Source organism: Pelecanus crispus, chromosome 3, assembly GCF_030463565.1.
Source record: "Pelecanus crispus isolate bPelCri1 chromosome 3, bPelCri1.pri, whole genome shotgun sequence".
Lineage (NCBI taxonomy): Eukaryota > Metazoa > Chordata > Aves > Pelecaniformes > Pelecanidae > Pelecanus > Pelecanus crispus.
Genome location: NC_134645.1, coordinates 132,967,952 through 132,988,493, shown reverse-complemented (window position 1 = coordinate 132,988,493; position 20,542 = coordinate 132,967,952). Strand labels below are relative to the sequence as shown.

Sequence of the window (20,542 nt, the reverse complement as noted above, 5' to 3'; positions counted from 1 at the left end):
CCCAGCGGGAGCCGCGCGGGACCCCCAAACGGCGGGGGAGGGCACCGTGGGCACGGACCCCGCTCCGGGCAGGGCTCGCACCGCGCCCCGGCCCCACGTGCAGCCCCGCGCGCCCGAGGCCCTGCCCGCGGCACGGCGGCCTGGCGTTGGCGCGGGGGGCAGGCGGCTGCCTGCAGCGCTGGGCCCGCACGGGGGGTCCCACCAGCACCCCGGGGCCCGCTGGGGGCTGCGCCATCCCCACCCCAGCCCCCGTCCCCCCGGCTCGGGCCCCGGCGCCCGCAGCGCCGTGGGTGCCGGCGTGGCCGGCGGCGCGGGAGGGCGCAGCCGGGTCAAGGCCGGGATGGGGGAGGCGCGGCGAGGCGGCCGGGGGGGACCCCCGCCCTGCGCCCCGTGCCCGCGCTGCCGAGGCGCTCCCCCGCCGCCGTGGGGCCGGGCGGCGTGCCCCCCCGTGACCGCTGGCACCGGGGGGAGCGGGGCGAGGGGGGCGAGCCTGGCCCAGGCGGCGCAGGGCCCCCACGGGGGGTGGGGGCTGCTGCCCAGGGACGGGGCCCACGGGGGGGGGTCCTCAGCCGGGCTGCAGTGGGGCAGCCCCAGCCCTGGGGGGGGGGCACAGGGGGTGCCCCACGGCCCCGCGCGGGCGCTGCCCCACTGCGGGGGGGGGTGGTGGGGGCAGGCCAGGGCCCCCCCCCGGGACTGGGGCGGGGGGGGGCGTGGCTATGGCCGGAGGGGCGGGGCTGAGGACGGAGGGGGCGTGGCTATGGCCGGAGGGGCGGGGCTGAGGACGGAGGGGGCGAGGCTGAGGACGGAGGGGGTGTGGCTATGGCCGGAGGGGCGTGGCTGAGGACGGAGGGGGCGTGGCTGAGGCCGGAGGGGGCGCGGCTATGGCCTGAGGGGCGTGGCTGAGGACGGGGGGGCGTGGCTATGGCCGGAGGGGGCGAGGCTGAGGACGGAGGGGGTGTGGCTATGGCCTGAGGGGCGTGGCTATGGCCTGAGGGGCGTGGCTGAGGACGGATGGGGCGTGGCTATGGCCGGAGGGGCGGGGCTGAGGACGGAGGAGGTGTGGCTATGGCCGGAGGGGCGTGGCTGAGGCCGGAGGGGGCGAGGCTGAGGACAGAGGGGGTGTGGCTATGGCCTGAGGGGCGTGGCTATGGCCTGAGGGGCGTGGCTGAGGACGGATGGGGCGTGGCTATGGCCGGAGGGGCGGGGCTGAGGCCGGAGGGGGTGTGGTTATAGCCGGAGGGGGTGTGGCTATGGCCGGAGGGGCGTGGCTATGGCCCGAGGGGCGTGGCTGAGGACGGAGGGGCGTGGCTGCGGGCGACGGAGTCGGTGCTATGGCCGGAGGGGCGGGGCTGTGGGCAGAGGGGGCGGGGCTCGGGCGGCGGGGCGTGGCTGTGTTCGGAGGGGGCGTGGTCTTGCCGCGGGGGCGGGGCTCAGGGCTCGGGGGAGGGAGTGGAGAGGAGGGGCGGGGCTCTGGCGGTAGGGGGCGGGGCTGGGGGCGGGGCGTGCGTGGCGGCGGCGCGGTGACGCAGCGGCGCGCTGACGTGTGCGGCGCAGCCATGGCGCCGCGGCGGCCGGCCGAGCTGTACCGGGCGCCCTTCCCGCTCTACACCGTCCGCCTGCACCCGCGCCGGCCCCTCGCCATCACCGCCGGCGGCGGCGGCGCCGCCAAGACCGGCATCCGCAACGGCGTGGTGCGGCTCGGCGCGGGGGCTGCGGGCGGCGGCTGCGGGCCCGGGGGGGCTGCGGGCCCGGGGGGGCTGCGGGCCTGGGGGGGGCTGCGGGCCTGGGGGGGGCTGCGGGCCTGGGGGGGCTGCGGGCCCGGGGGGGGCTGCGGGCCCGGGGGGGGCTGCGGGCCTGGGGGGGCTGCGGGCCTGGGGGGGGCTGCGGGCCCGGGGGGGCTGCGGGCCTGGGGGGGCTGCGGGCGGCGGCTGCGGACCTGGGGGGGCTGCGGGCCCGGGGGGGGGCTGCGGGCCCGGGGGGGGCCTGCGGGCGGGGGGGGGCTGCGGGCCCGGGGGGGGCTGCGGGCCTGGGGGGGCTGCGGGCCTGGGGGGGGCTGCGGGCCCGGGGGCGCGGGTGGGCGCCGGGGGCCTCGGCGGGGAGGAGGGGCCCGGTGCGGGGTGAAGGCGGCGGCAGCAGCCAGGTGCTGGGGGGCGACCCCGGGGGGGACGTGGGGTGGCCCCGGAGGGGGAGGTGAGGTGGCCCCGGGGGGGACGTGGGGTGGCCCCGGCAGGGGACGGGACATGGGGCGGCCCCGGGGGAGGACAGGATGTGGGGTGGCCCCGGGGGGGGACATGGGGTGGCCTCGGGTGGGATGTGGGGCTCCCCTCGGGGGGACAGGACGTGGGGTGGCCCCAGGAGGGGACAGGACATGGGGCTGCAGGGGGGGACATGGGGCGGCCCCGGGGGGGAACGGGATGTGGGCCAGCCCCGATGGGGGACAGGACGTGGGGTGGCCCCGGGGGGGAAGGAGAGGTGGCCCCGGGGGGGACGTGGGGCAGCCGCAGCAGGGGACGGGACATGGGGTGGCAGGGGGGGACGTGGGGCGGTCCCGGGGGGGGGACAGGACGTGGGGCAGCCCCGGGGGGGACGTGGGGTGGCCCCGGGGGGGACGGGATGTGGGGTGGTCCCGGGAGGGGACGGGGTAGCCCTGATGGGGGACAGGATGTGGGGCGGCCCCAGGGGGGAAGGTGAGGTGGCCCCGATGGGGGACAGGACGTAGGGTGGCCCTGGGGGGGACGTGGGGCGGCCCCGGGGGGGACGTGGGGCGGCGGCCGGCCCCGGTGCAGGTCCCCGCTGCGGAGCCGGGTGTGTGCTGGGTGCTGGGTGCTGAGGCCGAGCCCCGTCCTGCAGCACTTCCTGCAGCTGGAGCAGATCGGGGGGCAGCTCAGCGCCTCCCTGCTCCACTCCCACGACACCGAGACCCGTGCCACCATGACCATGGCCTTGGCCGACGACATCATCGCGGCGGGGCAGGACGCCAGCTGCCACATCCTCCGCTTCAGCCTGCAGGCGCCCGAGGCCAAGAGCGGCTCGGCCGGATGGAACGGTGAGGCCCCACTCTCCCCGGGGAGGGGTCGGTGCCGCAGCCCCTGCCCTGGGCGCTGTTGGGTGGGCCGCGGGGGGCTGGCTGGTCTGTGGGGTGTTTGGGAGGTGGGGCGGTGCTGCGGGGGGCTCCTGCCTGCCCCGGGCCCCCTGGCTCGGCCCGCCCGGCGGTGGGGAGCTGTGTCAGGGCTCCGTGTCGCCTGCCCCGCCGCAGGCAGCGGGGAGAAGGGGCCGCGGAAGCGGAAGGGCCCCAGCCCGGCGGGGCAGGGCGACACGCAGAGCCAGACGAGCGAGGTGACGGTGGAGAGCCTGCACAGCGTCCGCACGGATTTCAGCCCCGACGCCCTGCAGAAGGCTGTCCGCTTCAACGCCGACTGCTCTCTGCTCGTCACCGGCGGTGCCGACGGCTTCCTCCGCCTATGGGAGGTGGGCATGGGGGGAGCCGGGCCAGGCGTCGCCGTGCCGGCGGCAGCGCGTGTCTGGCGGGGAAGGCCGGGCCCCGGCAGCGCCAGATCGGCAGCGCCGCGTCAGCGGTGCTTGTGGTTCCGTAACGCTGCGTCTTCCTGACACCTTTCCCGAGCGACCCTGGGCGCTGCGGCTGGCGGGGACCTGGTGCTGCCGTGGGGCCCCGGCCCGTGGGGCGCGGCTCCAGCGCCTGCTCTGCCCTTTGCAGTTCCCCAGCATGAAGAAGATGCTGGAGTTCAAAGCCCACGACGGGGAGATCGAGGACATCGCGCTGGGCCCCGACAACAAGGTGAGCGGCGGGCGGCTCCCCGGCCCCGCGGGGAGAGCCATCCTCGGACGCCCGTGCTCTCTGCGCACAGGTGGTGACGGCGGGACGAGACTTCCAGTGCTGCGTGTGGCAGCAGGACCAGCTGGTGACGGGGCTGCGCTGGAACGAGAACCTGCCCGGCATCCCCGACAAGGCTTACCGCTACCAGGCCTGCCGGTGAGGGTCGCGGCACGCGGGCGGGGGGCTGGGCACGGACCACCCCCACGGACCGGACACGCCGAGGCGTCGCCTGGGGCACGCCGAGCCTCCTCCCGGCCCCTGCCGCGTCTGCAGGGAGCGGCTCCCCGGGCTGGGGGAGGGAGCGGGGTGCCGTGCGCTTTGGCGGGGGGGGGGGTCTGGGTGCAGGTTTGGCTTTGGTAGAGGGGAGGTGAGGAGGGGAGGGTGCTGGGCCCCAGCGGGTGAAGGGCGGGTGGCGGTGCTGGCCGCGGGGACCGTGCTGGCCGCAGGGACCGACGCACCCCGTGCTCTCCTGGGGCAGGTTCGGGGCCGTGGAGGACAACGCCGGGGCGCTGCGGCTCTACACGGTGCAGGTGCCCCACAAGCGGGAGCGCCGCCCCCCGCCCTGCTACCTGACCAAGTGGGACGGCAAGAGCTTCCTGCCGCTGCTGACCCGGCCCTGCGGCAGCGAGGTGATCTCCTGCCTCTCCGTCAGGTACCCCGGGGCCGGGCGGGCGTGGGGCTGGGGGCTGCGCCGGCCTCCGCTCACCGGCCTTCCCCCTGCAGTGATTCGGGCACCTTCCTGGGGCTGGGCACGGTGACGGGCTCTGTCGCCATCCACATCGCCTTCTCGCTGCAGGTGAGCGGCGCGGGCGGCGGGTCCCTCTGGGCAGCGGCTGGCTGGGCGGGGAGGGGCGTGGGGGCAGCCCCGGTACCCCCCCGGTGCCCTCCTGGGGCCAGGCTGCCCGGGACCACCCCTCGCTCCTGCCCCGCAGAGGCTGTACTACGTGAAGGAAGCGCACGGCATCGTGGTGACGGACGTGGCCTTCGTCCCCGAGAGCCGGCGCGGACGGGAGCTGCTGGCGGGGAACGAGGCCGCCCTGCTCAGCGTGGCCGTCGACAGCCGCTGCAAGCTGCACCTGCTGCCCAGCCGACGTAGGTGCTGTGGGCGCTGCCGTGGGCGCTGCCGTGGGCGCTGGGGTCCCTACTGCCGCTCCCCAGCCCGCAGCGGGACGGCCTCGGCACACGTGGGGGGCCGCGGCACCCGTCCTCACCCCTCCGTCCTCCGCAGGTTCCCTCCCTGTCTGGCTGCTGCTGCTGCTCTGCGCCGGACTCATCGTGGTGGCCATCCTGCTGCTGCAGCTCGCCTTCCCGGGCTTCCTCTAGGACCCCCGGGCGCCAGGATGGACCCCCTCCGGGCGCCAGGGACGGACCCCGCAGGCTGGCCAGCCTCTGCCGCGCCGCCGCACCCCCCAAGCAGACTCTGAAGCAGACGAGGGACCAGCCCCGGCCCCGCCGTCCCCGCTGGCGCTCGGGGAGCGGACGAGGGCCCCGGGAGCCGCGTGGGGCCCCGGCCCCGCAGGACTGCGCCCCGCCGCGCTGCGGCGCGGGGCTGGGCCCCGGGGAGGAGGGGGTCCCGCCTGCCCTCCGCCCCGCTGCTGCCATTAAAACTGGAGCGCGAAGGCAGCGCTGTCCCGTCTGTGCTGGGGGGGGAGCGGGGCCGGCCCCGGCGCTGCTCCCGGCTCGGGGGGCTGCTCCGGGACCCCCTCCCCAGCCCACGGACACACGGCTGCCGCTCTGTGGGTTTACTGGGGGGGGCTCAGGCGTCACCCCACCCCGCAGCCCCCTCCCCGGCGCCGTCCCCCTCCAGCTGCCGCAGCTCCTCGCCGTGCTCGCGGACAGCGGCGATGAACGGGGCGAAGAGCCCCCGCCGCCCCAGGTGGTTCAGCACCTGCGTCCTGCGGCGCAGCCGGTCAGGGGCGGCCAAAAATCGCCGCCCCGGCCCCTCCGCGGCGCGGGGGTGCCCGTACCCACCTAAGGAGCTGCCCCCGGCCAGCAGCGGGGCCCGCGGGGTACCGGCGCTTGACGCGGGCGATGGCCGTCGCCGCGTCCTCGCGGTTGCTGGCGCAGAAGGTCCGGGGGGTCTGAGGGGGGAGCGGAGCTGGGGGCTGGCGGCTTGTCCCGGCTCTGCCGGGGGGTTTCGGGGGTCTGGGGGTCTCGCCCACCAGCAGCTCCCTGCCCCGGTGAGCACCACGGAGCTGGCGGGGCTGCGGCCGGCCCAGCGCACCGGGCCGAGCCAGGTAACCGGTGCAGCAGGTAACCGGTGCACCGGGCCGAGCCGGTAACTGGTTCACCAGGCTGAGCCGGTAACTGGCGCACCGGGCCGAGCCAGTAACCGGTGCAGCAGGTAACCAGTGCAGCAGGTAACCGGGCACCAGGCCGAGCCGGTAACCAGTGCAGCAGGTAACCGGTGCAGCAGGTAACCGGGCACCGGGCCGAGCCGGTAACTGGTTCACCAGGCTGAGCCGGTAACCGGCGCACCGGGCCGAGCCAGTAACCGGTGCAGCAGGTAACCAGTGCAGCAGGTAACCGGGCACCGGGCTGAGCCGGTAACCAGTGCAGCAGGTAACCGGTGCAGCAGGTAACCGGGCACCGGGCTGAGCCAGGTAACCGGCGCACTGGGCCGAGCTGGTAACCGGTGCAGCAGGTAACCGGCGCACTGGGCCAAGCAGGTAACCGGTGCACCGGGCTGAGCCAGGTAACCAGTGCAGCAGGTAACCGGGCACTGGGCCGAGCCGGTAACTGGTGGACCAGACCGAGCCGGTAACGGGTGCAGCAGGTAACCGGTGCGCCAGACCGAGCCGGTAACGGGTGCAGCAGGTAACCGGTGCGCCAGACCGAGCCGGTAACCGGTGCGGCTGCTGCCGGTGAGGCCCGGGAGCAGCGGTGCGGCGGGCGGGCGTGGGGCTGCGGGTGCCGGTGGCAGCGGCCGCTGCGGGGCGGGGGGGGTTCGGTCAGCGGGGCTGCTCGGGGGGGCGGGGCCGGGGCCCCTCTGCGGCCATCGCTGCCCCCCGGGGTGGCCCCGCCCCCGAGGGGTGGCTCCGCCCCATTGGTAGCCATGGCCCCGCCCCCAGAAGTGGCTCCGTCCCCGATTGGTGGCCGTGGCCCCGCCCCCAGGAGTGGCCCCGCCCCCAAGGGATGGCTCCGGCCCCGATTGGTGGCCATGGCCCCGCCCCCCCGGGGTGGCCCCGCCCCCGAGGGATGGTTCCGCCCCATTGGTGGCCATGGCCCCGCCCCCAGAGGTGGCTCCGTCCCCGATTGGTGGCCATGACCCCGCCCCCAGGAGTGGGCCCGCCCCCGATTGGTGGTCATGGCCCCCGCCCCCGAGGGGTGGCCCCGCCCCCGGGATGCCCTCGCCCCTGGGGATTGGTGTCCCCCCCCTCCCCGCCGCGACTCCGCCCACCACAGCCCCGCCCCGGAGCGGGCGCGCGCGGCCCCGGCGGCCATCTTTGTCGCGGGCAGGGGCGCAGGGCACCGGTTAACCCCTGCGCTGCCGGCGGGGCGCGGCCGCAGCCGCCGCGGGTGGGGTTGATCCCCCCGGGCAGGGAAGGGCCCGGCGGGCGGGGCGGGGCCCGGGGCTGGTACCGGTGGCGGTGCCGGCGCGGGGGGAGGTGGCGGCGACGTGGCCCGGGGCGGGGCGGGGCGGGGCGGGGCGGGCGGCGCCGAGACGGGAGAGCGGGGCCGGGTGAGTGGGCGCCGGGGGCTCCGGGGGCGATTGGGAGCGGGGCGAGCATCGGGGCGGGCGCTGTGCGCGGTGCCTGGGAGCGTGCACGGGCTGCGGCCTGAGCAGTGAGCAGCGTGAGCAGCGTGAGCAGTGTGAGCAGCGTGAGCAGTGTGTGCAGCGTGTGCAGTGTGAGTAGTGTGTGCAGTGTGAGCAGCGTCAGCAGTGTGAGTAGTGTGAGCAGCGTGAGCAGTGTGAGCAGCGTGTGCAGCGTGAGCAGCGTGAGCAGCGTGAGCAGTGTGAGCAGCGTCAGCAGTGTGAGTAGTGTGAGCAGCGTGTACAGCGTGAGCAGTGTGTGCAGCGTGAGCAGTGTGAACAGCGTGTACAGTGTGTGCAGTGTCAGCAGTGTGCGCAGGGTGAGCAGTGTGTGCAGCGTCAGCAGTGTGTGCAGCGTGTACAGTGTGCACAGTGTGAGTAGTGTGAGCAGCGTGAGCAGTGTGAGCAGCGTGAGCAGCGTCAGCAGCGTGTACAGTGTGAGCAGCGTGAGCAGTGTGAGCAGCGTGTACAGTGTGTGCAGCGTCAGCAGTGTGAGCAGCGTCAGCAGTGTGAGCAGCGTGTACAGTGTGCACAGTGTGAGCAGCGTGTGCAGCGTCAGCAGTGTGAGCAGCGTGTACAGTGTGCGCAGTGTGAGTAGTGTGTGCAGCGTCAGCAGTGTGAGCAGCGTGTACAGTGTGCGCAGTGTGAGCAGTGTGTGCAGCGTCAGCAGTGTGAGCAGCGTGTACAGTGTGTGCAGTGTGAGTAGTGTGTGCAGCGTCAGCAGTGTGAGCAGCGTGTACAGTGTGCGCAGTGTGAGCAGTGTGAGCAGCGTGTACAGTGTGTGCAGTGTGAGCAGTGTGAGCAGTGTGTGCAGCGTGTACAGTGTGCGCAGTGTGAGCAGTGTGAACAGCGTGAGCAGTGTGAACAGCGTGAGCAGCATGAGCAGTGTGAGCAGTGTGGACAGCATGTGCAGTGTGAGCAGTGTGTGTGGAGTGTGCAGTGTGAATGGCATGAGCAATGTGCAGCATGAGCAGTGTGTGCAACATGAGTGGTGTGCAGTGTGAGTGATGTGAGCAGCGTGTAGCGTGAGCAGCGTAAGCAGTGTGTGCAGCGTAAGCAGTGTGTGCAGCGTGAGTAGTGTGAGCAGTGTGAGCAGTGTGTGCAGCGTCAGCAGTGTCAGCAGCGTGAGCAGCGTGTGCAGTGTGAGTAGTGCAAATAGTGTGAGCAGCGTGTGCAGCGTGAGCAGTGTGTAGCGTGAGCAGTGCGTGTGGAGTGTGCACACTGTGGGCAGCGTGAAGGGTGTGAGCGGTGCGTGCAGTGCGAGCAGTGTGTGTGGAGTGTGCAGCGCGTGGCACGAACAGTGCGCAGTGCGAGCAGTGTGAGCAGCGCGAGCAGCGTGCGCAGCGCGAGCCGTGCCCCGCCGCGTGCCCCCGGTGCCCCCGGCCGTGCCGCCGTGTCCTGGCCGCGCTGGCGCCGGCGGCCGCTGCCCGGAGCTCCCCGCCCCCCCGGGGCTGCTGCTCCACCCGGGCCGGGGGGCCGGGGTGCGCACCCAGCGCGGGCGGGGCTGCAGGCAGGGCAGGCAGGGCTGCAGGGGCTGCAGGCAGGAGCAGCAGGCAGGGCTGCAGGGGGTAGCAGGGGCTGCAGGGGCAGCAGGCAGGGCTGCAGGGGCAGGAGGGGCTGCAGGGGCTGCAGGAGGGGCTGCAGGCAGGGCTGCAGGGGCTGCAGGCAGGGCAGGAGGGCTGCAGGGGCTGCAGGCAGGGCTGCAGGGGCTGCAGGCAGGGCAGGAGGGCTGCAGGGGCTGCAGGCAGGGCTGCAGGGGCAGGAGGGGCTGCAGGGGCAGGAGGGGCTGCAGGGGCTGCAGGCAGGGCTGCAGGGGCAGGAGGGGCTGCAGGGGCTGCAGGCAGGGCTGCAGGGGCAGGAGGGGCTGCAGGGGCAGGCAGGGCTGCAGGGGCTGCAGGCAGGGCTGCAGGGGCAGGAGGGGCTGCAGGGGCAGGAGGGGCTGCAGGCAGGGCTGCAGGGGCTGCAGGCAGGGCAGGAGGGCTGCAGGGGCTGCAGGCAGGGCTGCAGGGGCTGCAGGCAGGGCAGGAGGGCTGCAGGGGCTGCAGGCAGGGCTGCAGGGGCTGCAGGCAGGGCAGGAGGGCTGCAGGGGCTGCAGGCAGGGCTGCAGGGGCAGGAGGGGCTGCAGGGGCAGGAGGGGCTGCAGGGGCTGCAGGCAGGGCTGCAGGGGCAGGAGGGGCTGCAGGGGCAGGAGGGGCTGCAGGCAGGGCAGGAGGGGCTGCAGGGGCTGCAGGCAGGGGCTGCAGGCAGGGCTGGCACAGGAGCAGCAGCCGGAGGGGCTGGGGGGGTCTCCAGGACCACGCTGTGACCCCGAGTGTGGAAGCACCGCGTGCAGAGCGGCCCCCCCCCCCCCCAAACGCCGGATTCCCAGGGCCCCCCCGGGCCCCCCACCCCCCCCCCACGGCCGGGCACGGCGCCCCCAGCCCAGGGCACCCACCCGGCCGCTCTCGCCCGGCTGCAGCCCCAGGTCGCGGGATGAGGAACCTCCTGCTGCTGCTGCTGCTGCTGCTGCTGGCCCCGGCGGCGCGGGCTGCCCCCAAGGCTGGGGGGCACAGGTATGGGGGGGCACAGGTATGGGGGGGCACAGGTATGGGGGGGGCACAGGTATGGGAGGCACGGGTATGGGGGGCACAGGTATGGGGGGAGACAGGTACAGGGGGCGCAGGTTCGGGGGGGACACGGGTCCGGGGGTGCAGGAGTGGTTTGGGGGCACCGGTACAGCTGGGGTGCATGGGTGCGGGTGGGGTGCATGGACGTGGCAGGGGCGTGCGGCTGGGGGGGCGCAGGGGTCTGGGGGTGTGTGGCGAGGGACAGGGCTGCGGGGGCCGTGGGTGGAGGGGCCGCTGCGTGGGGCACTGTGGGGACATTGGGGCGGGCACCCCCCCCCTCGCTGCCCCCACCCAGGGGCACAGGTAACCCCCCCCCCCCCCCCCCCCCCCATCTCCTGGCCAGGCCTGAGGCCCCTGTGGCCATGAAGCTGGATCCTGAGCCCGACCCACTGAGCACGGAGCCGCCCACACTGCCGTGAGTCCCACGGAGCCCCACAGAGCCCCACGGAGCCCCATAGCACCGGGCCCTGCGCCCCCGGCCCGGGGGGCTGCACATTGAGGGTCACCCGGGGCGGGGGCAGGTGGGGAGAGGGCACAGGCAGTGCCCAGCTGGCTGTGGGGCAGGGTGGCCCCACGGACAGCTATAGGGCAGGGCAGCCCTGGGGCTTGCTGTGGGGCAGGGCGGCCATGGGGCAGGGTGGCCATGGGGCAGGCTGTGGGTCAGGGTGGCCCCGGGGACAGCTATAGGGCAGGGTGACCCTGGGGCAGGCTGTGGGGCAGGGCGGCCATGGGGCAGGGTGGCCATGGGGCAGGCTGTGGGGCAGGGCGGCCATGGGGCAGGGTGGCCATGGGGCAGGCTGGCCCTGGGGACAGCTATAGGGCAGGGTGGCCCTGGGGCAGGCTGTGGGGCAGGGTGGCCATAGGGACAGCTATAGGGCAGGGCAGCCCTGGGCACATAGGGCAGGGCAGCCCTGGGGACAGCTATAGGGCAGGGTGGCCCTGGGGCTGGCTGTGGGGCAGGGTGGACCTGGGGACAGCTATAGGGCAGGGCGGCCCTGGGGCAGGCTGTGGGGCAGGGTAGCCCTGGGGCAAGCTATGGGGCAGGGCAGCCCTGGGGCAGGCTGTGGGGCAGGGTGGCCATGGGGCAGGCTGTGGGGCAGGGTGGCCCTGGGGACAACTATAGGGCAGGGCAGCCTGGGGCTGGCTGTGGGGCAGGCTGTGGGGCAGGGCAGCCATGAGGCAGGCCGTGGAGCAGGCTGTGGGGCAGGGCGGCCATGGGGCAGACCATGGGGCAGGGCGGCCATGGGGCAGGCCGTGGGGCAGGGCAGCCATGGGGCAGGCTGTGGGGCAGGGCGGCCGTGGGGCAGGCTGTGGGGCAGGGCGGCCCTGGGGCAGGCCACGGAGCAGGCCATGGGGCAGGGTGGCCCTGGGGCAGGCCGTGGGGCAGGGCGGCCATGGGGCAGGCCGTGGGGGCAGGGCAGCCATGGGGCAGGCTGTGGGGCAGGGCGGCCCTGGGGCAGGCCGTGGGGCAGGGCGGCCATGGGGCAGGCCGTGGGGCAGGGTGGTGAGCGCCCACCCCGTCCCCACCGTCCCCAGGCTGCTGCGGAGCGCGGTGAGGAGCCTGGGCCCGCCGGAGCGGGACGCGGAGGCCATGACGCGGGAGCAGGGTAAGGCCGCGCGGCGCCGGGGGTCCGGCGAGGGGCAGGGCCGCGACCCCCAGCCCCACGGCACCCTCTGCCCCACGGCACCCTCTGCCCCGCAGCCCTGCTCTACCTCTTCGTGCTGCACGACCACGACCGGAGCGGGCGCCTGGACGGGCTGGAGCTGCTGCAGCTGCTGGGCGCGGTGCTGGCGCAGCGGGACGGGGGGCGGCCGGACCCCGACCTGGTAGGTGCCACGGGGGCGGCCCCGCGCGCCCCACGGAGACCCCAGGCCGGGCCCTCACCCCGCCCGCGCCCCGTCCCCGCAGGTGGCCGCGCTGGTGGACCGAGCCCTGGAGAGGCAGGACCTGAGCCGGGACGGGCTCCTGGACCCCCCCGAGCTGCTGCTCTCGCCCGGCCGGGGCCCCCCAGGGCAGCCCCTGCGGCAGCAACGCGGGGGGACGCTGGCAGGGGCTGGGGCTGCGCCCGGGGGGCACGCGGGGGTGAGCGGGCCAGGGCACGGCACGGCACGGGGGCAGGCAGCCCCCTGGGATGGAGCCCCCCGGCACGGAGCCATGGAGGCAGAGGAAGCCCCCCAGGATGGAGCCCCCCAGGACGGAGCCCCCCAGGCTGGAGCCCCTGGGTCCGAAGCCCCCGGGTCCGAAGCCCCCCAGGACGGAGCCATGGAGGCAGAGGAAGCCCCCCAGCATGGAGCCCCCCAGGACGGAGCCCCCCAGGACGGAGCCCCCCGGCACGGAGCCATGGAGGCAGAGGAAGCCCCCCAGGCTGAAGCCCCCCAGCATGGAGCCCCCCAGGACGGAGCCCCCCAGGCTGGAGCCCCTGGGTCCGAAGCCCCCCAGGACGGAGCCATGGAGGCAGAGGAAGCCCCCCAGCATGGAGCCCCCCAAGATGGAGCCCCCCATGATGTAGCCCCTGGGTCCGAAGCCCCCCAGGACGGAGCCCCCCAGGCTGAAGCCCCTGGGTCTGAAGCCCCCCAGGACAGAGCCATGGAGGCAGAGGAAGCCCCCCAGCATGGAGCCCCCCAGGCTGAAGCCCCCCAGCATGGAGCCCCCCAGCATGGAGCCCCCCAGCATGGAGCCCCCCATGATGTAGCCCCTGGGTCCGAAGCCCCCCAGGACGGAGCCATGGAGGCAGAGGAAGCCCCCCAGGCTGAAGCCCCCCAGGACGGAGCCCCCCAGGCTGGAGCCCCTGGGTCCGAAGCCCCCCAGGACGGAGCCATGGAGGCAGAGGAAGCCCCCCAGCATGGAGCCCCCCAGGCTGAAGCCCCCCAGCATGGAGCCCCCCAGGCTGGAGCCCCCCAGGCTGGAGCCCCTGGGTCCGAAGCCCCCCAGGACGGAGCCATGGAGGCAGAGGAAGCCCCCCAGGCTGGAGCCCCCGAGGAAGAGGCAGCCCCAGTTTGGGGGGACCCTGGGGAGGGGTAGGCGGTGGGGGGCCACGGGCAGGGCTGTGCCAGCCCCACGGCGGCTCCGGTGCCCCCACTGCTGCGGGCTCACGGAGGGGGGGGGGGGGGGTCCCTGCACACCCCGCTGCCCCCCAGCCCGCAGTGGGGCGGGGGAGGCCGGGGGGCACTCGCCCCCGTAACGCGGCGGGATGGAGCAATACAGGCGCTGCTGCCGGCGCTCGCCCGGGCCGTGGTCGGTGCGGTCAGCGCGGCCCCCGGCACGGCACGGGGGGCGGCGCGGGGCTTTATTGGGGTGGGGGGAGCGCGGGGCAGCGGGGCTGCGGGGTGCCCGGGGGGCGGGGGGGGGGTCGCAGACGATGCCGTCGAAGCCCTGGATCCCGCATTTCCTGCCCGCCATCCGGCAGCCGAAGGTGATGGCGTCCTGCAGGCTCCTCCCTGGCGAACGGGCAGCTCGTCAGTGCCGCCGTGCCGTGCCGGGCCGTGCCATGGCTATGCCATGCTGTGCCGAGTTGAGCCGTGCTGTGCCGAGTCGAGCTACGCCATGGCCGTGCCGTGCCAAGATGTGCCATGCCGGGCTGAGCTGAGCCGTACTGTGCCGAGCTATGCCATGGCCGTGCCGTGCCACGCTGTGCCAAGCTATGCCATGGCTGGGCCATGCTGTGCCGTGCCGGGCCAAGCTGAGCTGTGCCACGGCTGTGCCGTGCTGAGCTGGGCTGAACTGTGCCATGGCCGTGCCATGCTGAGCTGAGCCATGCTGTGCCAAGCTATGCCATGGCTGTGCCATGCCAAGCCGTGCCATGCCGGGCTGAGCTGAGCTATGCCATGGCCGTGCCAGGCTGAGCCGTGCCATGGCCGTGCCATGCTGAGCCGAGCCATGCCGAGCCAAGCTACGCCATGGCTGTGCCATGCCAAGCCGTGCCATGCCGGGCTGAGCTGAGCTATGCCATGGCCGTGCCAGGCTGAGCCGTGCTGAGCTGAGCTGTGCCACGGCTGTGCCATGCCGAGCTGAGCCATGCCGTGCCAAGCTATGCCATGGCTGTGCCATGTCAAGCCATGCCGTGTTAGGCCGAGCTATGCCATGGACGTGCCGGGCTGAGCCATGCTGAGCTGAGCCATGCCGTGCCATGGCCGTGCCATGCCAAGCTGAGCCATGCCGTGCCGAGCCGAGCTGTGCCATGCCGAGCTGAGCCATGCCATGGCTGTGCCATGTCAAGCCGTGCCATGACAGGCTGAGCTGTGCCATAGCCGTGCCATGCCGAGCTGAGCCATGCTGTGCCATGTCAAGCCATGCCGTGCCGGGCCGAGCTGAGCCATGGCTGTGCCAAGCTATGCCATGGACGTGCCGGGCTGAGCCGTGCCGAGCTGAGCCGTGCCGTGGCCGTGCCGTGGCCGTGCCGTGCCCACCTGCCGAGAGCGCGAAGATGACGGCGGCGTTGAAGGTGTCGCCGGCGCCCAGCGTGTCCACGAGGGTCTCCGGGGGGAAGGCGTCCGAGTGCACCAGCTCCCCGCCGGGCCCCACGGCGTCGGCCCCCTGCTCGGCCCAGGCGCAGATCAGCGTGGCCCTGGGGGGGGGGGAAGGTGGGGGGGTGGTGGGTGCGGGGTGCGGCCGCGCCCCCCCGCCCTGACCCGCACCCCTCCCGCACCCCCCTACCCCGGCTGCACGCGGCCGCGCAGCCCCCGCAGCGCCTCGGGGGCCGACCGGTACCCGAAATGCTGGGCCACGTCCTTGCTGATGAACACCTGCGGGACAGGGGCTGGGGCGGGCGACGTCCCCCAGCACCCCCGGCCCTGCTGCACCCCCAGACCCCCCCCGCTGCGCCCCTGCACACCGTGCCCCCCCCCCGCTCCCTGACTGCGCCCCAGGGCTCCAGCTGCACCCCCCGTACCCCACCCCCAGCCCTGCGACCCCCACCAACCCCCAACCCACCCTGCTGCTTCCCATACCCCCCTGCTGCCCCCCAACACCCCCCTGCACCCCCCAATATCCCCTGCTGCCCCCATACCCCCTACTGCCCCCCAACACCCCCCCATTGCCTCCCAAACCCCCCTGCTGCCCCCCGAACCCCCCCTGCACCCCCCCCACCGCCCCCCAACACCCCCTGCACCCCCCAACCCCCCCAACTACCTCCAAAGCCCCTCCACTGCCCCCCGACCCCCCCCCTGCTGCCCCCCAACAGCCAGGACCAGCCCCTGGCCCTGCCCCATTTTGGCCCCGCCCCCTGGAGCCCCGCCCCATCGAGGCCACGCCCCTTCTGGAGCCACACCCTGCCAGGCCCCTCCCCTCCGGCCACACCCCGGTTGGCCCCGCCCCGCACCACGTGGCCCAGCGCCATCAGCGGCAGCAGCTCCTCCCGCGGCTTCTCCACCTCCACCGAGGTGCCGACGCGCTCGGCCGCCGGCCGGGCCCGGTTGTGCCGCTCCACGCGCCGCATCATGGCCGCCTGCTCCGCCGCGTTGCGGGCCTGCGGCCGCACGACACCCTGGCACCGGGCCCGGGGGTCCCCGCCCCGCGGTCCCCCCCCTCCGCCGCCCCGGGCTCACCTCCCAGTGAATCCACTTGTACCGGGAGAGGTCGACGCGCTCGAAGTCGCGGGCCGTCACGTCGGGCAGGTCCCTGCGGGGCGGGGGTCAGGCGGGGATCCCCGGCCGGGGATGAAGGGCAGCGCCGGGGGCGGCGCCGGCCGGGTGGATCATTAACGATGGCGCGGCGGGACCCCGAAACGGGCTCAAAGGGCGGCGCGGCGGCGGCCGGGCTCGAGCTGCCGGAGCCGGAGGGGCCGGCGACGCCCGGCGGTGCCCGGCGATGCTCGACAGCCAAGCGCAACCCGCGTGAGCGCGGCCGGGCCTCTGCCAGGGCGAGGACGCCGGCGGCACCGGCGCGGCAGCGCCGTCCCGAGCACCGGAGCGTGTGGCCACGCAGCGGTGCCGCCGCCAACGGGGGCGCGGGGACGATTGGCAGCGATGGCGCGTGTGGAATTGGAGGGGATGGCCCAAACTGGCGCGGGGGGCTCCCTCGGCCGGCAGAGCCTCTGCCAAGCGGCCGTAAGACCCCCGGGGTGGCCCCGGGTGCGCGGCTCGGCCGGGGCGAGGGCAGGGAGGGGGCCGCAGCGCCGAGCCGTCCCGGCCGAGCGCTGGGGACCAGGGCTGGCAGCCTTACGTGTCGTGGAGCACGATGGTCCGGGAGCCGCTGGCGGCGCTGACGACGCAGCAGGCGCAGGGCACGTCCCCGCGGGGCTGCCAGGCCACGTGCGTCAGGTCCACGCCCCGGCGCTGGAAATCCGCCGCGATGAAACTTTGGGGGGCGGAGAGCGGGGTGAGGGGCACCGCGCGCCCACCGGCGTGCGGGGCGGCGCGGGCGCCCCGGCTGGCGACGACGGCGACGACGGCGGCAGCGGGCGGGCGGGCGGGCTGCGGCACCGCCTGGGTCACGCCCACCCCGGGGCGAAGCTGCCGGCGGGGGCGTCAAGGCGGGGCGGCCCCGGGACCCCCGCCCCCTGCCCCGGGGACCCCCCGCACCCCACTTACTCGGCGGCGCGGCCGGGGGCCAGCGAGCCCATGAAGGCGCAGGGGGCTCCCAGCAGCGCCAGCACCGTGCAGGAGTTGGAGGCGTTCCCGCCGCGCTGCCACCGCTGCGACAGGCACCTGCGGCGGCGGCGGGGCCGTGGGCACCGGGCCGGGCCCCGGGGAGAGCCGCCGCCGCCGCCGCCGCCGCCCCGGGCCTACCTGGTGTCGGAGTCCTCGGCCGGGTAGGCCTGCACCACGCTGATGATGTCCAGGCACGCCAGCCCCACGCACAGGATCCGCTTCTCGCCCGCCGCCATCTTGGGCCCGCTCCGCTCCGCCACCGGCACCGGCCCCGCGGGCCCCGCCCCGCCCAGCCAATCAGGGCGCGCCCCCCGCCTCACGCCCCCTCGCGGCGCCGCCAATCGGAGCTCGACGCTCCCCCCGCCGCCTCGCGCCCCCTCGCGGCGCCGCCAATCGGAGCTCGGCGCCCGCCCCCCGCCGCGTCACGCCCCCTCGCGGCGCCGCCAATCGGAGCTCGCCGCCGCGGCCGCTGCGTGGAGGGGCGGGGCGGGAGAAGGGCGAGGCCGTTCTTAGGCCACGCCCCCTCCCCGGCCGCGCGCGCCCGCCGCGCATGCGCAGAATCGCCGGGGCCGGGGGTGGGGTGGGGGGGGCAGGGCGCGGGGCTGCGCGCGCTCCACGGGCGGGAGCGCACGAGACGAGACGCGGCCTGCGCGTGCTGCACGGGCACCCTGCACACTCCTGCGGGCACGGGGACACCCCTGCGCGTGCTGCACGCACGCACACGCACCCTGCACGCTCGTGCACACACAGGCACGCGGACAGGCACACAGACACGCGCCCTGCACACGTGCACACTCGTGCACACGCAGACACACGCTACGCACACATGCACACTTGTGCACACGCAGGCACGCACACACAGACACGCACACACGCACAGACGCACGCACCCTGCACACTCGTGCACACACAGACACACAGACACGCAGATGCTCGCACCCTGCACACGTGCACACTCGTGCACACACAGACACACAGACACGCAGATGCTCGCACCCTGCACACGTGCACACTCGTGCACACACAGACACACAGACACGCAGATGCTCGCACCCTGCACACGTGCACACTCGTGCACACACAGACACGCACACACACGCTACACACACCCTGCACGCTCGTGCACACACAGGCACGCGGACAGGCACACAGACACACGCCCTGCACACGTGCACACACAGACACACAGACACGCGCTACACGCACGCTTGCGCACACGCACACTTGTGCACACACAGGCACGCACACATGGACACACAGACACGCACACACACAGACGCACGCACCCTGCACACTTGTGCACACGCAGACACACGCTACACACACCCTGCACACTCGTGCACACACAGGCACGCGGACAGGCACACAGACACACGCCCTGCACACGTGCACACACAGACACATGGACACGCACTACACACACCCTGCACACACGCACACTTGTGCACACACAGGCACGCACACATGGACACACAGACACGCACACACACGCACGCACCCTGCACACTCATGCACACACAGACACGCACACGCAGATGCACGCACCCTGCACACATGCACACGCAGACACACACAGACACACGCACGCACCCTGCACGCACCCCCTGCACCCCTGCACGCACCCCCCCACCCTGCACGCCCCCGCACACGCGCGCACCCCTGCATATACCCGGCCCTGTGCACCCCCCATCCCCCTGCACACACGCCCGCACCCCCCACCCTGCACACATCTGTGCATGCTCCTGCACACATGCACACCCGTCATGCATGCACACCCCCCACCCTGCACACATCTGTGCATGCTCCTGCACACATGCACACCCATCATGCATGCACACCCCCCACCCTGCACACACACCCCCACCCTGCACAGCCCCCACCCTGCACACATCTGTGCATGCTCCTGCACACATGCACACCCATCATGCATGCACACCTCCCACCCTGCACGCACCCCTGCACACCCCCTGCACACCCCCCCACCCTGCACACACCCCCCCCACCCTGCCGCCCCCCACCCTGCACACATCCGTGCATGCTCCTGCACACATGCACACCCATCATGCATGCACACCCCCCCCCGCACACCCCCCCCCCGCACACCCCCCCACCCTGCACACCCCCTGCGCCCCCACCCTGCACACACCCCCCCACCCTCCACACCCCCCCACCCTGCACACCCCCCACCCTGCACACATCCGTGCATGCTCCTGCACACTTGCACACCCGTCATGCATGCACACCCCCCCCCTGCACGCACGCATGCACCATTGCCCCCCCCTTGCACACCCGTTGCCCCTGGAGCTCGCTCCCTGCTGGGCCCCGGCCCCATCCCCGGCCCCCCCGGCCCCGCGCAGAGCTGGGCGCTGGGGGGGTCCCTTCCCCCCGCTCCCCCCAGCTTGGGGGGGGTCCCTTCCCCCATGGCCCCCCAGCCCCGGCGCCAGCGCTCGCCCCTCCTGCTGCAGCCCCGTGCGCCCCGAGCCCCCGCGCTCGCCAGCTTTCCCGCTGCCCCCGCTGTGCCGGGGGCACGAGGAGCCGGGAGGGGGCACGGCCAGGACACCGACCCCGACTGCCCCAAGGGCCATCCCATCCCGCCCGGCGTCACGGGCAGTGTGGGAGCTGGGGGGGTTGGCCGGGGGCAGCCATCGCTGCTGGGGGACGGGCTGGGCACCGGCCGGCGGGTGCTGGGCGGCTGCGCTGGGCACCGCTTGCTGTCCTGGTTTGGGCTGGGATAGAGTTCATTTTCTTCCCAGCAGCAGGCACAGCGCTGTGGGTTGGATTTAGGATGAGAATAACGCTGATAACGCACCGATGGTTCAGTTGGTGCTGAGCAGTGCTTGCACTAAGTCAAGGGCTTTGCAGCTCCCCCTGCTCTGCCAGGGGCACAAGGAGCTGGGAGGGGGCACAGCCAGGAGAGTTGATCCCAACTGCCCCAAGGGCCATTCCATACCATACGGCGTCATGGGCAGTATGGAAACTGGGGGGGTTGGCCGGGGAGCAGCGATCGCTGCTGGGAACTGGCTGGGCATCGGCCGGCGGGTGGGGAGCAATTGCATTGGGCATCACTTGCTTCGTGTATCATTATTGTTATTATTATTATATTACTTTATTTCCATTATTAACCTGTTCTTCTCTCAGCCCAGGAGTGTTTCTCACTCCCACTCCCCCGATTCTCTCCCCCATCCCCCCGGGGCAGGGGCAGCGATGGCTGCTGGTGCTGAGCCGCTGCCTGGGGCTGAGCCCCGAGCGGCTGGGACGGTGCTGGCGGAGTTATTTTTTAATGAAAGTAAATAGAATCATTATGGTTGGAAGAGATCTCCAAGATCATCAGCCAACCATCACCCCAACACCCCCATGCCCACTAAACCATGTCCCCAAGTGCCACCTCTGCCCGTTTGTTGAACCCCTCCAGGGCTGGGGACTCCCCCACCTCTCTGGGCAGCCTGGTCCAGTGCTTGGCCACTCTTTCCGTGAAGAAATTTCTCCCGATATCCAACCTAAACCTCCTTAGCGTGTGGGGTGCAGGCGTGGGTCGGCACGTGCTGGGCGCCTTAACCTGGCAATAAAGCTCCCGAAACCCGAAATGGCCTCGAAGGAGGCGTCGCTTTGTTCCGCGCAGGGTGCAAGGTGGAAGAATTCCACAACTCAAGGACGCCAAGCTGGGATTCCATCCCCTTATTTATGCGTCCTGCATCCCCGCGCCGGCCTAACGCGTAATCATTAACCTGCCTTCGCGCTCTTCTCCCAAGTAGTTAGCGA

The 20,542-nt window shown here is 73.8% G+C and overlaps 3 protein-coding genes across 4 annotated transcripts; 2 read left to right on the top strand and 1 right to left on the bottom strand.

The window, feature by feature from the left end:
• Positions 1–1,556: 1,556 nt before the first annotated feature.
• PREB (prolactin regulatory element binding) lies at positions 1,557–5,158 on the top strand. 2 transcript variants are annotated; one of them, XM_075707791.1, is made up of 9 exons: positions 1,557–1,691; positions 2,851–3,046; positions 3,257–3,468; positions 3,716–3,796; positions 3,867–3,991; positions 4,314–4,487; positions 4,559–4,631; positions 4,768–4,927; positions 5,064–5,158. In XM_075707791.1, exons 1-9 carry the CDS (start codon positions 1,557–1,559, stop codon positions 5,156–5,158), a joined length of 1,251 nt encoding a protein of 416 aa, XP_075563906.1. The 2 variants fall into 2 exon arrangements, with proteins under 2 accessions (XP_075563906.1, XP_075563907.1); XM_075707792.1 differs by lacking the exon at positions 4,314–4,487.
• Positions 5,159–10,061: 4,903 nt separating this feature from the next.
• On the top strand, positions 10,062–12,888 carry LOC142593257 (cell growth regulator with EF hand domain protein 1-like). The gene is made up of 6 exons (XM_075707765.1): positions 10,062–10,141; positions 10,539–10,610; positions 11,732–11,802; positions 11,898–12,022; positions 12,105–12,278; positions 12,721–12,888. The coding sequence occupies exons 1-6, from the start codon at positions 10,062–10,064 to the stop codon at positions 12,886–12,888; spliced, it is 690 nt and encodes a 229-aa protein (XP_075563880.1).
• Positions 12,889–13,482: 594 nt separating this feature from the next.
• On the bottom strand, positions 13,483–17,019 carry LOC142593256 (ketohexokinase-like). Its single transcript, XM_075707764.1, has 9 exons — positions 16,922–17,019; positions 16,724–16,840; positions 16,356–16,490; positions 15,740–15,812; positions 15,514–15,660; positions 14,850–14,938; positions 14,603–14,760; positions 13,554–13,633; positions 13,483–13,515 (listed from the first exon to the last, which is right to left on the bottom strand). The coding sequence occupies exons 1-9, from the start codon at positions 17,017–17,019 to the stop codon at positions 13,483–13,485; spliced, it is 930 nt and encodes a 309-aa protein (XP_075563879.1).
• Between the last annotated feature and the right edge of the window lie 3,523 nt (positions 17,020–20,542).

What these genes read in the sequence shown, in the direction of transcription:
- PREB (XM_075707791.1), top strand. Translation starts at nt 1,557, where the DNA reads ATGGCGCCGCGGCGGCCGGCCGAGCTGTACCGGGCGCCCTTCCCGCTC. An exon ending in CGGCTCGGCCGGATGGAACG is followed by an intron (nt 3,047 to 3,256) that starts GTGAGGCCCCAC and finishes GCCCCGCCGCAG; the next exon opens with GCAGCGGGGAGAAGGGGCCG. An exon ending in TACCGCTACCAGGCCTGCCG is followed by an intron (nt 3,992 to 4,313) that starts GTGAGGGTCGCG and finishes CTCCTGGGGCAG; the next exon opens with GTTCGGGGCCGTGGAGGACA.
- LOC142593257 (XM_075707765.1), top strand. Translation starts at nt 10,062, where the DNA reads ATGAGGAACCTCCTGCTGCTGCTGCTGCTGCTGCTGCTGGCCCCGGCG. An exon ending in GGCCATGACGCGGGAGCAGG is followed by an intron (nt 11,803 to 11,897) that starts GTAAGGCCGCGC and finishes TCTGCCCCGCAG; the next exon opens with CCCTGCTCTACCTCTTCGTG. An exon ending in CGCCCGGGGGGCACGCGGGG is followed by an intron (nt 12,279 to 12,720) that starts GTGAGCGGGCCA and finishes CTGGGTCCGAAG; the next exon opens with CCCCCCAGGACGGAGCCCCC.
- LOC142593256 (XM_075707764.1), bottom strand. Translation starts at nt 17,019, where the DNA reads ATGGCGGCGGGCGAGAAGCGGATCCTGTGCGTGGGGCTGGCGTGCCTG. An exon ending in GCCCCCGGCCGCGCCGCCGA is followed by an intron (nt 16,491 to 16,723) that starts GTAAGTGGGGTG and finishes CGCCCCCCAAAG; the next exon opens with TTTCATCGCGGCGGATTTCC. An exon ending in ACCATCGTGCTCCACGACAC is followed by an intron (nt 15,813 to 16,355) that starts GTAAGGCTGCCA and finishes CCCGCCCCGCAG; the next exon opens with GGACCTGCCCGACGTGACGG.